Genomic DNA, 13,188 nt, shown 5'->3' on the forward strand with positions numbered 1-13,188 from the left:
GGAATTTTTGGGATTTTGAGCTATGGAGGGGTATTTTGGTAATTTGGGGGTGTTTTAGGGGTAAAAGTCCAAGATGGGTATTTTAATAGAGTTGAGGTACCAACCATCACCAATAAACCATGGACCAATGGAAACCCCATTTTGGGTCCTCTACATAGTGATCTTAGCTAAACCATAGCCCTAGGGCTAGTATGTTTAAGGGACCATCTACATGAGTATCCCAAAATATCAAGGGATCTAGGCTAGAAATTTGAGTTTAGGGTTGTGAGTGATTATGGGTGTATATGAGTGTAGTGAGTGTAGTGAGTGCCTTAGCTCCAGACCAACACCCAAGGTCAACCCTAAGGCCCAGCAGTCCTAGGGTGACTCATCTTGAGTTTCCCCCACAATGACCCACCTACTAAGTACTAGAGGTTGAGACCAACATGTGAAACTTCAAGATGAGTAAGGAAGAGGGTAAAATTTCTAATGGTGAGGGTTCCATGTCTAGTTTCTAGGAATATTCAACAGGAAAAGTCCTATGGCTAGACACTAGGCTACTAAAGAGGAAAAACTTAAGCCTCAAACAAAATTGAGGTCAACAAGCTGCCTACAGGGGAAGCTAATAGTCTAATTGTTGAGCCTGCTATGGGTTCTCACTAGAGGAAATCATTGATGGTCCTCGCTATTAACAAATAGAATTGATTTTTTGTTGGACAATACACAACAACACTAAAAACAAATGAATATAGTAAAAATGTGCCGAAAAGACTCTAGTAAAGGCTAAAGATTTAACGGGTCGAGCTCTACTTTGTGTGTGGCTGGACTTAACATTTAGAATTGGGCCTTAGGCAAAGCGACAGAGAGTGGGGTTTTAGTGTAGTGATTGAGCGACTACTGTGGAGAAATGTTTGGGTTTGAATAAAGCAAGCCTTCTTCCTTTGTGCGATTTGCGAGAAAGACGAAGTAGGCTAGGGAAGAGAGGGTTATCGCGTTCGATTGGTTGGGGAGGAGCGGCAGGGAGTATCAATCACAGGGAAGAGGTTTCTGGTTAGATCGCCAGCGAGGTTGGCGAATAGGGAGAAGAAGTTTTCAGCTTTGTGTGGGGAGAACTGTTGAATAACCTTCTCTAGAAAACTTGTAGGACAGCAAACTAGAAAAGGAACTAAAAGAAAAATGCAATCAAGAACACCAAGATTACTTGGTTCAGTCCAAAAGACCTACATCCATGGGAGGAAATCAAGAAACAAATTCACTAAGACAATCATAACGATTACACCGCTCAATCCCAAAGATGAACCATTTTTCAAAACTCTCTCAATCTTCCACTCTATACAAGCTTTCTTGATTCCTCTCTTTAATCTTAGATTTTCTCCCTTAACCCTCTCAACTCACATACATCATTATATATACAGACAAGGACTCTTCTCCAGTTGACCGGTTCAACACTTGTCATAATCAAATGACTATTATATTCTTTAGCTATTGAAACTTTATTAAAAGTTGCGATGTTGTCTTAATTCACCTAATTGAGAAACATCATAATAAAACTTCGCCTTGACTCACAATTACAAACTTCTATAATAGAGATTCCCTCCACATAGCCCCAAAGGGCCTTTAATCCTTTGTTAAGTTCACTAAATCCAAACAGTATCTGAACTTAGTTGTATGTAGTACTTTAGTGTGCATGTCAGCTAGATTCTCTTCAATGGGTTTCTTCTCCACTACTCTCGAACCCTTAGAAACTACATTTCTCACAAAATGAAACTTCACGTGTATATGCTTAGACCTCTCATGAAAGACCTGGTTCCTAGTCAAGTGAATTGTGCTTTGGTTACCGTAGAATACAATTACAACCTTATGATGTATGTGAGGCTCTTCAACCATAGCCTTTAGCCACATCGCCTCCTTAATTGCTTCTGTCACACCAATGTATTCAGCCGTTGTTGTTGAAAGAGTCACAACGGATTGGAGATTGGAGTTTTTTTTCTGATTTCAGTACCGAAAACAATGAAAATGAATCCAATCAGTGACTTCTTAGTGTCAATTATTCTTGCATAATCAAAGTCCACATATCTGAACACCTTTTCCTCTTCGTTCTCTTGCTTCTTAAAGAGCAGCCCCAACTCAGTACTACCTCTTATGTATCTCAAAATCCATTTTAGAGCTTCTCAGTGAGCCTGTCCAGGGTTTGCCATGAACCTGCTTATGATGTTGATAGCATAGGCCAAGTCTGGTTTGCTGCAAACCATCCCATAAATGATGCTACCAACCCCGTTGGCTTAAGGGACACTCTCCATGTATCTTTTCTCATCTTCACTGTCAGGTGCTTGAGAGTTTGACAATCTAAAGTGTTGACCAATTGGTGTTGTAACCTGCTTAACCTTGTGCATGTTGAACTTTACTAGAAGTTTTTGAATATATGACTTTTGAGACAATAAGAAACTGCTCTTCTTTCTGTCTCTTGTGATCTCCATCCATAAAATCTTTGTGGCAGGTCCAGGTCCTTCATGTCAAATTCTCAGTTGAGCATACCTTTGATCTTCTGGACCTCCTCCTTGCTTCTGTTGACTAATAACATATCATCTACATATAGGAGCAAATAAGTACATATATCACCATTTTTCTTTTTCATGAGTACACAATTGTTGTAGTTGCATCTAACAAAACCAATCCTCAACATAAACTCATCAAATCTTTTATGTCATTGTCTTCGGCTTTGTTTAAATCCATGCAACAATTACTTCAGCAAGCAAACTTTGTCCCTATATTCAGGTGTGTTATACCCATCAGGCTGGTTAATCAAGATGGTTTCTTCCAACTCTTCATGTAGGAACACAGTTTTAACATCTAGCTGCTCCAGTTCCAAGTCAAATTGAGCCACTAGTGCTAAAATTATTCTGATTGAGCAGTGCTTTACCACGGGCGAGAATATTTCATTGAAGTTAATTCATTCAACCTGTGTGAATCCCTTTGCAACTAGTTTGGCTTTATACCTGACCTTTTCAAGGCCTGGTATGGCCTCCTTCTTCTTGAAAGTCCACTTATAGCCTACTACTCATTGGTTCTTCGGTCAGTCTATAAGTTCCTAGGTTTTTTTCTTCATCAGAGAAGCTATTTCCTCATCCATTGCATCAACCCACTTGTGTCTTTCCTTACTCTTTAGAGCTTCCTTGTAGTTGTTTGGTTCAGCCTCTTATATTTCTTCTGTAGCACTCAGTGCATAGGAAATCAAGTCTGCATGACAATATCTCTCTGGGGGTCTGATGGTTCTTCTTTTTCTATCTCTCACCAAATTGTAGTCATCCTATCTAGTTTCTGGTTCAGTTTTTTGCCAGTCTTCTACCTCTCCATTTTGGTTGTTCACTGCAGTCCTTTGAGTAGCCACTGTTTGTTGTTGTTGTTGTTGCAACTCCTTCTCAATTGGAACATCCTCCTTTGTAATGTTGTTCTTGGTAACATAGCTTTGAATGTTCGCCTTTTTAGACTCATTGAATACCACGTCTCTATTAATGATGCATTTCAGTTGACCAGGCTTCAGACATCACTGTTTGGTTTCGGATGGGTAGCCGATGAAAATACACCACAAAGCTCTTGCTTCCATTTTATCCTGTCTGATATGAGCATATCCAAATATCCAAAAACTTTGAGATTGTCATATTTACCTGGTTTTTCGTGCCATATCTCCAAGTGAGTCTTCATTCCAATAGTAGTTGATGGGCACCTGTTGATAAGGTAGCAGGCGGTTGACACAACTTCACCTCAGAAGGTTTTGGGTAGACTGGCACTCAACATCATTCACCTCACTCTCTCTAAGAGTGTCATTTTCATCCTTTCGGCTAATCCTTTCTGTTGAGGGGTGTTCCGAACTATCTTGTGCCTTGTAATGCCATTTCTTTTGCACAACTCATTAAATTGTTCTGAAAAGTATTTCAGGCCATTGTCAGTTCTCAGATGGTTCAATTTTGTTTCCATCTTGTTTTCAGCGAGAGTTAACCAGTCCTTGAACCGTTGAAAGGCTTCATCTTTTGCTTTTAGAATGAAGACTCACACTCTCCTGGTGTAGTCATCTTTGATAGACAGTTAATTCCTTTCGTCTCCATGAGTTTGAGTTCTAGTTGGACTCATAGATCACTGTGTGCATAATCTAATGGTTTCTTTGTTGTGTGAGTTCTAGTAGAGAACTTTACTCTGGTTGTCTTCCTTAACACACATTGTTCACAAAACTCGTATTTACTGACTTGATCTCCACATAACAGGTTATGTTTAGACAATTATTGTAGGCCCCTTCCACTTACGTGCCCCAGTCGCATGTGTCATAGTCTAATTCTGTCAGTTTCTGATTGAACTACATTAGAGAAGTTACAAATTACAGTTTTTCAGATTAGAAAATATAGTCCATTTTTCTAATTCCTTTCATAATGATAAGAGAACCTTTAGTTACTCTAATACAATCATTTTCCTCCTTGAAAAGATAATCGTTTGATTCTAACATACCTAAAGAAATCTAATTTCTCTTTAGTTCTGGTATGTATCTGACATGTTGCAGTATTTGTTTAGCTCCATCAAAATTCTTTATCCTTATTGTCCCACTGTCGACCACTCCGCAAGCTTTATTGTATACAAGTAGTACGGACCCACCATTGGCCAGTTGAAGTGTCTCGAACCAATCTTTAGGAGGGCACATGTGGAACTAGTAGACCGAGTCGAGAATCCAATCTTTGTTGGATTCTGACTCGGTGATTACCAGAGCTTTGACCGACTCATAGCCATCAGAGGTTATGCTTGCTTTTCCTGAATTTTTTTGGCTTTTCTTGAAAGTTTTTCTTCCTGCCAGAGTAATTCTTCTTGAAGTGACCTTCCTTGTGGCAATGGTAACACTTGTAAGGTCCATTTGATGACTGATTTTTGCTCTTTTTTCCTTGTCTCGTTCTTGATTTGTTCTAACCGTTTTATGAATCTTTCTTGTCTGATCTCCCTCTAACGGTAAGACCATCTCCGCTGCTTTTCTCATTCATTCATGTTTCCTTTGAAGTTTTTCAGCTCTGATCAACGATTGAACCTTTTCTAGTGAAATTGTTTGCACCCTTCCATAGAGCCTTGCATCTTTAAAGTGCTTGTAACTCTTGGGAATGGAGCTTAGCAACAACAACACCTTATCCTCATCTTCCATCTTAACGTTGATATTTTTAAGATCATCTATGATCTTGTTAAACTCATCAATTTGCTCTGAAACCTATTTATCTTCGTGCATGTTGAAGGAGTACAGGCGTTACTTCAAGAAGAGTCTGTTGGCCAGGGATTTCTTCATGTAGAGCAGTTCGAGTTTAGCCCAGAACACCTGAGCCGTCGTTACACTAGACACTTTCCTCAGAGCTTTGTCAACCAAGCTCAAGATTATCACGCTATAAGCTCCATCCAAGATGTTGTTCTTCTCTCTCTCGGATCTTGGCCAATAATGTTGTTGGCCCTTTTAATGCTTTTGCGACTCCTTGTTGCACTAACAGGGCTCTCATATTGACTCTCCACAAGCCGAAAACATTCTTTTCGGTGAATTTTTCAATGTCAAACTTAGCAGATCTCATTGTCGTGGCTAGATTTCCACATATGATGCCAATTATTGAAGAATCTACTCTAGAAAACCTGTAGGACAACAAATGAGAAAATGAACTAAAAGAAAAAAATCAATTAAGAACACCAAGATTACGTGGTTCGGTTCATAAGGCCTAAATCCATAGGAGAGAATCAAGAATCAAATTCACGAAGACAATCATAACGATTACACCGCTCAATCCTAGAGATGAACCATATTTTAAAACTCTCGCTCGATCTTTCACTCGATACAAGCTTTCTTGATTCCTCTCTTCGATCTCAGATTTTCTCCACTTAACCCTCTCAACTCACATACATCATTATATATATAGACAATGACTCTTCTGAAGTTGATTGGTTCAACCTCTATCATAGCCAAATGACTGTTATCTCCTTTAGCTATTGAAACCTCCTTGTAAGTTGCAGCGTTGTCTTAGTTCGCCTAATTGAGAGTCATCATAACAAGAACAGGCGAAAGCTTCACACGATTGGGAAGAGCAGAGATCATGTGAAGCCTTCAAGGGAAGGAGGGGAGTTGGCTTTGTTCTAATTCAAGGAAGATTGAGTGGCTTGGGTTAAGGCAGAGCGGAAGAAACGGTGCTTCTTGCATGCGAGCTTCGCTAGGCGAAGGTTGAGTTGCGTACACAGAGGAAGAAAAGCAATGAAACGAAAAAGAAAAAAAAAACAATAAGGTGCTTACGATTGTGTCACGACCTAGAGAGCCTGAGGGAGAGAGAGCAGTGGAATGAGAAGGGGACGGTGGATAAACAGAAAAAAAAATGTTTCAGAACCGGAGTCCAGTGAAAACTTGCCATGTGACAAGTCAGCCTAAAATTTTTTAAAAATCACCCATAACCAGTGTATTACAATGGGACCCACTTATCACATGAGAAGTTTTCCATTGGCCCACTCTCGAATAGACAAAATCTTTTCTGAAGTCTTGTGCAGCTTCTATGTTGAATAGTGTGTGGAGACAAGGGTTTCAAATAGGGGAGGGAAGAAGAGACTGAGAGGTATGAATGAGATTGTGAGCAGTTACCAGGAGAAAATTTTCCATACGGAGTCCGGACGTGGCTCTGCATGCGGATTAAAAATATGTTATCTTATGTGCTACATTATGGGGGTTGTTGGAGGGTTATTGAAGTGAACCAAAGAGCTTATTGGGGGATTATTCAATTGGAACTGCGGTGGTTATTAGGGGGCTATTGGGGGTTATTGATGAAGTGGAACGGTGAAGGTTATTGGGGGGTTATTGCTAGAGTTATAGCAAATACTTATTGAAGTGGAACCGCGAAGGTTATTGCGACGTTGTTGGAGTTAATACTTCAATAACTCCCCAATAACCCTTTGAATAACCTCTGCAGTTGCACTCCAATAATCTCCGTAGTTCGACTCCAATAACCTCTACGGTTCCACTTTAATATTTTTTTAGGTGGGCTCGATATAGCACGCATTGGGGCATATTATAGGAGTCCGCATGTAGAGCTGCGTCCGGACTCTGTATGGAAAAAATTGGGGCATATTATAGAAGTCCGCATGCAGAGCTGCGTCCGGACTCTGTATGGAAAAGATTGGGGCATATTATAGAAGTCCGCATGCAGAGCTGCGTCCGGACTCTGTATGGAAAAGCTTTTTAGTTACCAGAGCCTATCAGGCATCTTTCTACTTCAAATCAAAGTGCTTCGCATGAACGGTTATGAGGGTGGAATATGCTGGTAATTTATTATTAATTCATTTAGTTTAATTAAAACGTAATTTATCATTTTATTTTTAATGGTCAACAATTCTCTTTTTGCATTATGCTTGATCTTAATATGTAGTAGGGTCTTGGTGTCATTACAAGGACAACATTGAATCCAACAATGTCAGGTTTTGTCGACTTCTATTTCTTCCTCTATTCATGTGTTGGTATTGAAGCTTTCTTTATATTCAGCTGATAATGGCACATTGTGCTGGAGAAGAAGACTTAATAAGGCCTCAAAACGTGCTTTGTGCCACTCATCTTGAGACATTTAATGGGGTGAGCAATGTATTCTTTCTAAGCGCATTGTGTTTTTCTTTTCTGTAGTTGGATTGAAACTGACATACTGTAATTACATTTAGTTTCTATCAGAAATTAATTCTTATAATATACTGGATCCCGTATGTTCTGATGAACCTCCAACGTCAGCTATGAGGTCTTTGAGGGAGAATCCAGAGGAGTTCATCAGCTTACCATTGTCATCAATTCCTGATATTTCTTGTATAGTTAAGCTCTGCACATTCCCTTCATTTCTGTGTGCTACAAATATAGCTCCTAAGCTTCTTAAAAGAATTAGTTCTAATCTGAAATAGTAATATGCTTAGACCGCTGAGCTTCTTGCCAATTACTGGGGGAATCACCATCTTGTGAAAAAGGCACTCCATGTCAAGGAGGTACTTATAAATGAATTAGTTTTCGTCACTGTGATGAATTCAGATGTTTGAAATTGTGTGATAATGTATATATTTCAAGGGAACAACTGAACGATTTCACCGCTGTGATTTCAATGTGAATTCGTATTATTACACACGAAGTGTCCCAAGCACTGTACCTTATCACTATAGTTTCATTACTCGAGGATTTCGAGCTCTAGTTTACAGGTAAATTTCCGGCCTTTTTTCCAATAATGGTTAGAAAGAAGAAAGATGCTTATTTTCTTGGGGATTTAAGTTTTATTTTCATTATATTGTGGTTCAAATAGTGGTGATCATGATCTGAGGATTCCATTCTTGGGCACGCTAGAGTGGATAAAATCTCTCAACTTTTCCGTCTTGGAGCCATGGCGATCGTGGCATGCTGGCGGACAAGTTGGAGGGTGAGGAGACTATAATTTTGTTATTTTTTTATTGAAGATTTTTCTTTTACTCAAAAGACTGAAATTTTTTTTTTTTCATGATTTTGAATTTGCAGATACACCATTTTGTTCTCAAACAATTTAACTTTTGCAACTGTAAAGGTATGAAACTCCTTAATGTTTTATATAGAATATGATGGGATGTTGTTTTGACAGTGATTATTCCATTGGTGTTTATGAACTGGTTGCAGGGTGGAAGTCATGTAGCACCGGGTAAAATGCCGTTAGAATGTTTTGCTATGTTTGAAAGTTTTGCCATGTTTGAAAGATGGATTTCTCACGAGAGTCTCTGATTTCAATGAATCACTTCACTTATTTTGGCGAGGAGATATGATCCCTTCATGTTGATTAATAATAGAAAACTTTTCTAGGAATATAATTTTGTTGCATTTATGTTTTTCAAGTTGTAATTTATTAGAACTAAATGAAAATATGACAATAAATAGGAGGTAATGGAGTAAAAGGATTCATGTAGCTGACCGCACGTAGTAGGATTAAGGCCTTGTTGTTGTTGTTGTTGTATGTTTTTCAAGTTGTAGGAGGAGAATATGATGCCGATTAGTCTTATCTTGAGAGTTTATTTGGTTGGATTTTTAGTTAGTTTTATGAGAGGAGGCAGTTACTGGAGAATGCATCATTTCCAACCAGAGCAAAAACCAAGGGACCATCTTACACGACACTTAACCGAAATGGTCAGCTAAGCATTAAAGAGAATGGAAAAGACAAAGAAGTCAAAGAAACATATATTGGTTAAATTAAACTAATGAATATAATTTATGTCAATAATTTTATATTTAGCAAAAAATATAATTTTTAAATAATCCTTTTTTTCTAAAGCGATGAGGAACTAGAATAGTTTTTTTTTTTAAATATTTATTAAGCAATGCAATCGATGATTAAAAAAAAATTGTACAAATTATTTTTTTATAAAGCTTGTTTTAAATTTATAAGCGTAATTAGATGTACAAAATTTTTAATCGAATTTGAAAAATATTAATTAGTATAAGTATATTAATCTCTTAAATTTGATATAGATGTAAAAAACGTAATGTTTTTTATTATTATGTTTAAAGACATTATAACTTGAAAATATTTTTAATGCAATATTATTTTATAAATTTTTTTGAGAATATAAAATTTTTTGAAATATAGTTGTTTAACAAAATATATTATATAAGCAGAGTTATATATTAACATTCTAACATTGTGCGAATATTCATTACATAGATAAAAAATAGAGTTGAACAAATGTGATTTTTTAATATTGCATGCTTGTATGTATTTATAAGAATGAATGGAGTGTTCACGTCAAATAAAAATAATAAAATTGTGATGACGGGATCACTTAAAAATAATTTGTCCAGAAATTACTATATCATAACAGTTTTTAAACTGAAGTAAATAATTGGACAGCTAGTTTGTCCACAGCAGCATCTATATAGCAGCTTTCTGTCGCATGTGTTGTACTACAGTTTATTAACTCACCCACATTAAGATTTTGATTTTTTAAATATTTTTTTGTGAAATCAATCCAGCAAAAAAAAAATTATTATTTTAAAAATTTAGCGGAAGAAAGCTTGGTTGTTTCTATATGTAAGTATTTTTCGGGGCATCGTTGCAAGCAGGATTCAAATAATTACACATATAGCGTACCAACTTATGTGCCTCATCATCTCAAGCTAGTAAGAAAAGTATATTGAGCTCTGATTTATAGGTGATCGACACATCATATGCAAACAATGAGGATCATGATCTGGATATACCGTATATTAGCACGCTTGAGTGGGTAAGATCCCTCAACTTCTCTATCATCAAAAATTGGCAATCGTGGTGTGTTGATGGCCAAGTTGCAGGGTGAGCATTTCATTGGCCTTAATTCACATTTATTGTAGGAGATTGGATCATTTGCAAACTCAATTTAAGCGCATAACACACATATATCAACACAAAAGCTTAATTTTTTAAGGGAGATTCACATACATACCACACAATTCCTATGTATTTACATATCTAACAACCAAACATTAATTTGCATCATTTGCATGTTCGTGGTAGATAACTACATCATTTGCATGTCCTGAGAAGAAGCCCACGTGCTTTTCCAACCCAATTGGCCCAACAGAGATTTCTACTCGGGTTGTTGTTTACTGTGCTTAGGTCGTTAGAAGGCTCCCTAACCCAAACGGGTTGTAAGTCCTTTTGTTGGGAGTGTTTCTAGCTTTGTAATTGAACCTCCATTTCTCCTTATTTCTGGCGACATCCTTACCATTTTGGTTGGTATAAGTTCCACCTCTTAGATCTCCACTTGATAGTCATAGGATAGATCTTCATTCATTTGGCCTTAGAGCTACTGTGGTTCCCGTGGATAACGACATTCATAGATTGCTGACTGGGGATCTCAGGATGTGTTGTGTCGACTATCTTCGTGACCAGGTAGATATAGGATCTTAGTAGCTTAGGATGACGGGTCCATCGTACCTTGACTTGGCAACCTCTAGGGATTACTCTTCCCTTCCTTTGACTACTCATGTTGAGCTCTGCCGCTTCTTTTGCCTTGGTTGGTATCAGCTCGACGGCCTGATTGTTAATGAGCTAACACCCATTTAGGATACGACGATTTGTCTTTCTCCCTTATGACCCGATTTTGCTTTGACGTATCGGGATTCTCCATCGGGACAATTCAGTTACTTTGCAGACTCCCTATACCAATGAGTCTGTTACCCATGTAGGGATCGCGAGAAGCTCACGGTTTAGTGGGAGCTTGGAAAGCATAAGAGCATTCCTTTGCGAGATGTCATTCGTTGATAGTTCTATGCTAATCGTCATTACTAATTTAACCAAAACTCTTGCGGATCAAGACTATTCTTGTGCAACCCCTAAGATGTAATTAACTAAGATTGATATGTTTTTTTGGGATCCTTCTAAACCCCAGGATAGGCAAAAACACCTGAATCTCTGGTTATGGGTAGTCTGCGTAAGTATTATTTCGCGGTTATTGGTCCTAGGTTCTTCCTTCTAATCTTGTTTGACAAAACATACTTGATTTAACCTTGCAAAGTTTATTGTACATAGGCTTTTCATGTTCTTTCTCTTATTTGTCATTTTTTATCGTATGTCCGTCTTTTCTGGTTTCTCTTTTCTCTTGATCATCTATACGATCCGAAAGACAGACTTATTCGGAAAAGAAAAGTATAAGATGATAGACAGACTGGTGACTCCTTTAAAATTGAAAGAGAAATGAACAAAAATAATTGAATCTTATATATTGCATTGCATGTTTGTATGCCCGCAGGTTTGGTCGTCCAAACAAGGTAGGTATGACTGGCCAACCAACATTTTTTGGCTCAATTGATTGTCCATTACTGGATGAATTAATTGGTTGAATGGTGCTGGTCGGCTTGACCATACGCCTTTTAATTAGCCAGTTATGTGTATGCCTTGTTTATGGTGTCGTAGTGCCACATTAGGTAAATTGGTTGGCCGATACTAATCGATAAGGTCATATGCCTATTGTTCAATTACACACGTTTGACATGTTGCATTTCCACTACACTTACCTAAACCCATTGACCCAGCTCGATTGGCATTACGCTTTGGTTCAACCGACTGACCCGGTCGTTCGACCGGTCACTTTGGTCCTACCGGCCACCCAGGCTCAGTCGACGAACCAATTTGGTCATGTCGATCTCATTAGCCTGACTGATCCCTTGGCTATGTTGCCTAGGGTTGATCACCCTAATCGACTTAACAGATCGAACAACTAACATCACTTGCATGATGTGTGTTTTGCATGTGCATTAGTGTTGCTTGCATGACATTTTGCATAGTTATTATCATATGTTTGAGTTGCATTTTGAGTATTCATTCATATACTCACCCCACTTGTATCACTATAGCCAGTGAGAATAATCATTCTCCTGAGTCATTGTCCCCTCATGGTACACTCATTCACTCAAGTCACTGCCTCCATGACACACCCGTCCTTTTGGGTCACTGCCTCCAAGACACGCCTACCCTTCTGGGTCATTGACTCGATGACACACTCATCCTTTGGGTCGTTGTCTCCACGACAAGCTTACCCCTTCGGGTCGCTGTCTTCAAGGCACACCCCTCACCTCTTTTATCATATGATTGTTTGCATTTTCATATGTATACATGCATGGATAACAAGCCAAGCACATATGACAAGTGATCCCGTGTTGGTCGCGATGTCTTAATGAGCATTGCTAGTCGTGTCGATCCTGACAAGCACGAGTTAAATGATCGAGACTGACACAATTATGACTATGTTAAGAATCTAAGGGATCTAACTCTTGTCACCCTGCGTGTTAGGGGTTTGAATTTAATGACCCTGTTGACCTCACTTTTGGTTGAGGTCTAGAAATTTCCTTAGTAGCCTAGGTCTAGTCATAGGATTTTCCTATTGACTAGCCTTAGAAAACTAGAAAATGTATCCTCACCATTAGAAATTTAAAACTCTTATCTTTGCTCAACTTGAGATTCCACATATTGGTCCTAACCTCTAATATTTAGAAGGTAAGATCATTATGGGAATGCTCAAGAAGAGTTCCTATAGGATTACTTGGTCTTAGGATTGACCCTGGGTGTTGATTTGAAGCTAAGGTACATTATACCCTTACTATATCTTCACAATACACTAATTAAAATCAATACATGAGAGCCCAAAATGGGGATTTCATTGATCCATGGTTCATTTAGAATGGATATCTATCCAATTCTA

General features: G+C 38.2%; 2 protein-coding genes across 2 annotated transcripts in view; one reads left to right on the forward strand and one right to left on the reverse strand.

Annotated features, from left to right (window-relative positions):
* Window positions 1–7,229, reverse strand: part of LOC110029878 (probable sodium/metabolite cotransporter BASS3, chloroplastic) — a 10,856-nt gene extending 3,627 nt beyond the window's left edge. Inside the window, exons 1-2 of the mRNA XM_020732395.1 lie at window positions 7,213–7,229; window positions 5,485–5,622 (exon numbers count right to left, since the gene is read on the reverse strand). Coding sequence (XP_020588054.1) covers window positions 5,485–5,622; window positions 7,213–7,229 — 155 coding nt within the window. The remainder of the gene's footprint in view (window positions 1–5,484; window positions 5,623–7,212) is intronic.
* LOC110029962 (putative serine carboxypeptidase-like 52) lies at window positions 4,392–8,740 on the forward strand. The gene is made up of 9 exons (XM_020732509.1): window positions 4,392–7,286; window positions 7,395–7,435; window positions 7,505–7,591; window positions 7,675–7,818; window positions 7,918–7,986; window positions 8,066–8,193; window positions 8,295–8,408; window positions 8,504–8,549; window positions 8,639–8,740. The coding sequence occupies exons 1-9, from the start codon at window positions 7,268–7,270 to the stop codon at window positions 8,738–8,740; spliced, it is 750 nt and encodes a 249-aa protein (XP_020588168.1). The 5' UTR covers window positions 4,392–7,267.
* Window positions 8,741–13,188: the final 4,448 nt, after the last annotated feature.

The sequence above is a fragment of the Phalaenopsis equestris genome, unplaced genomic scaffold (genome assembly GCF_001263595.1).
Source record: "Phalaenopsis equestris unplaced genomic scaffold, ASM126359v1 Scaffold000002, whole genome shotgun sequence".
NCBI classification, from domain to species: Eukaryota; Viridiplantae; Streptophyta; class Magnoliopsida; order Asparagales; family Orchidaceae; genus Phalaenopsis; species Phalaenopsis equestris.

Excerpts from the sequence above, each read along its gene's own strand:
- LOC110029962 (XM_020732509.1), top strand. Across the intron at positions 7,436-7,504 it reads ACAACATTGAATCCAACAAT|CTGATAATGGCACATTGTGC; the intron begins GTCAGGTTTTGT and ends CTTTATATTCAG. Across the intron at positions 8,194-8,294 it reads TTTCGAGCTCTAGTTTACAG|TGGTGATCATGATCTGAGGA; the intron begins GTAAATTTCCGG and ends TGGTTCAAATAG.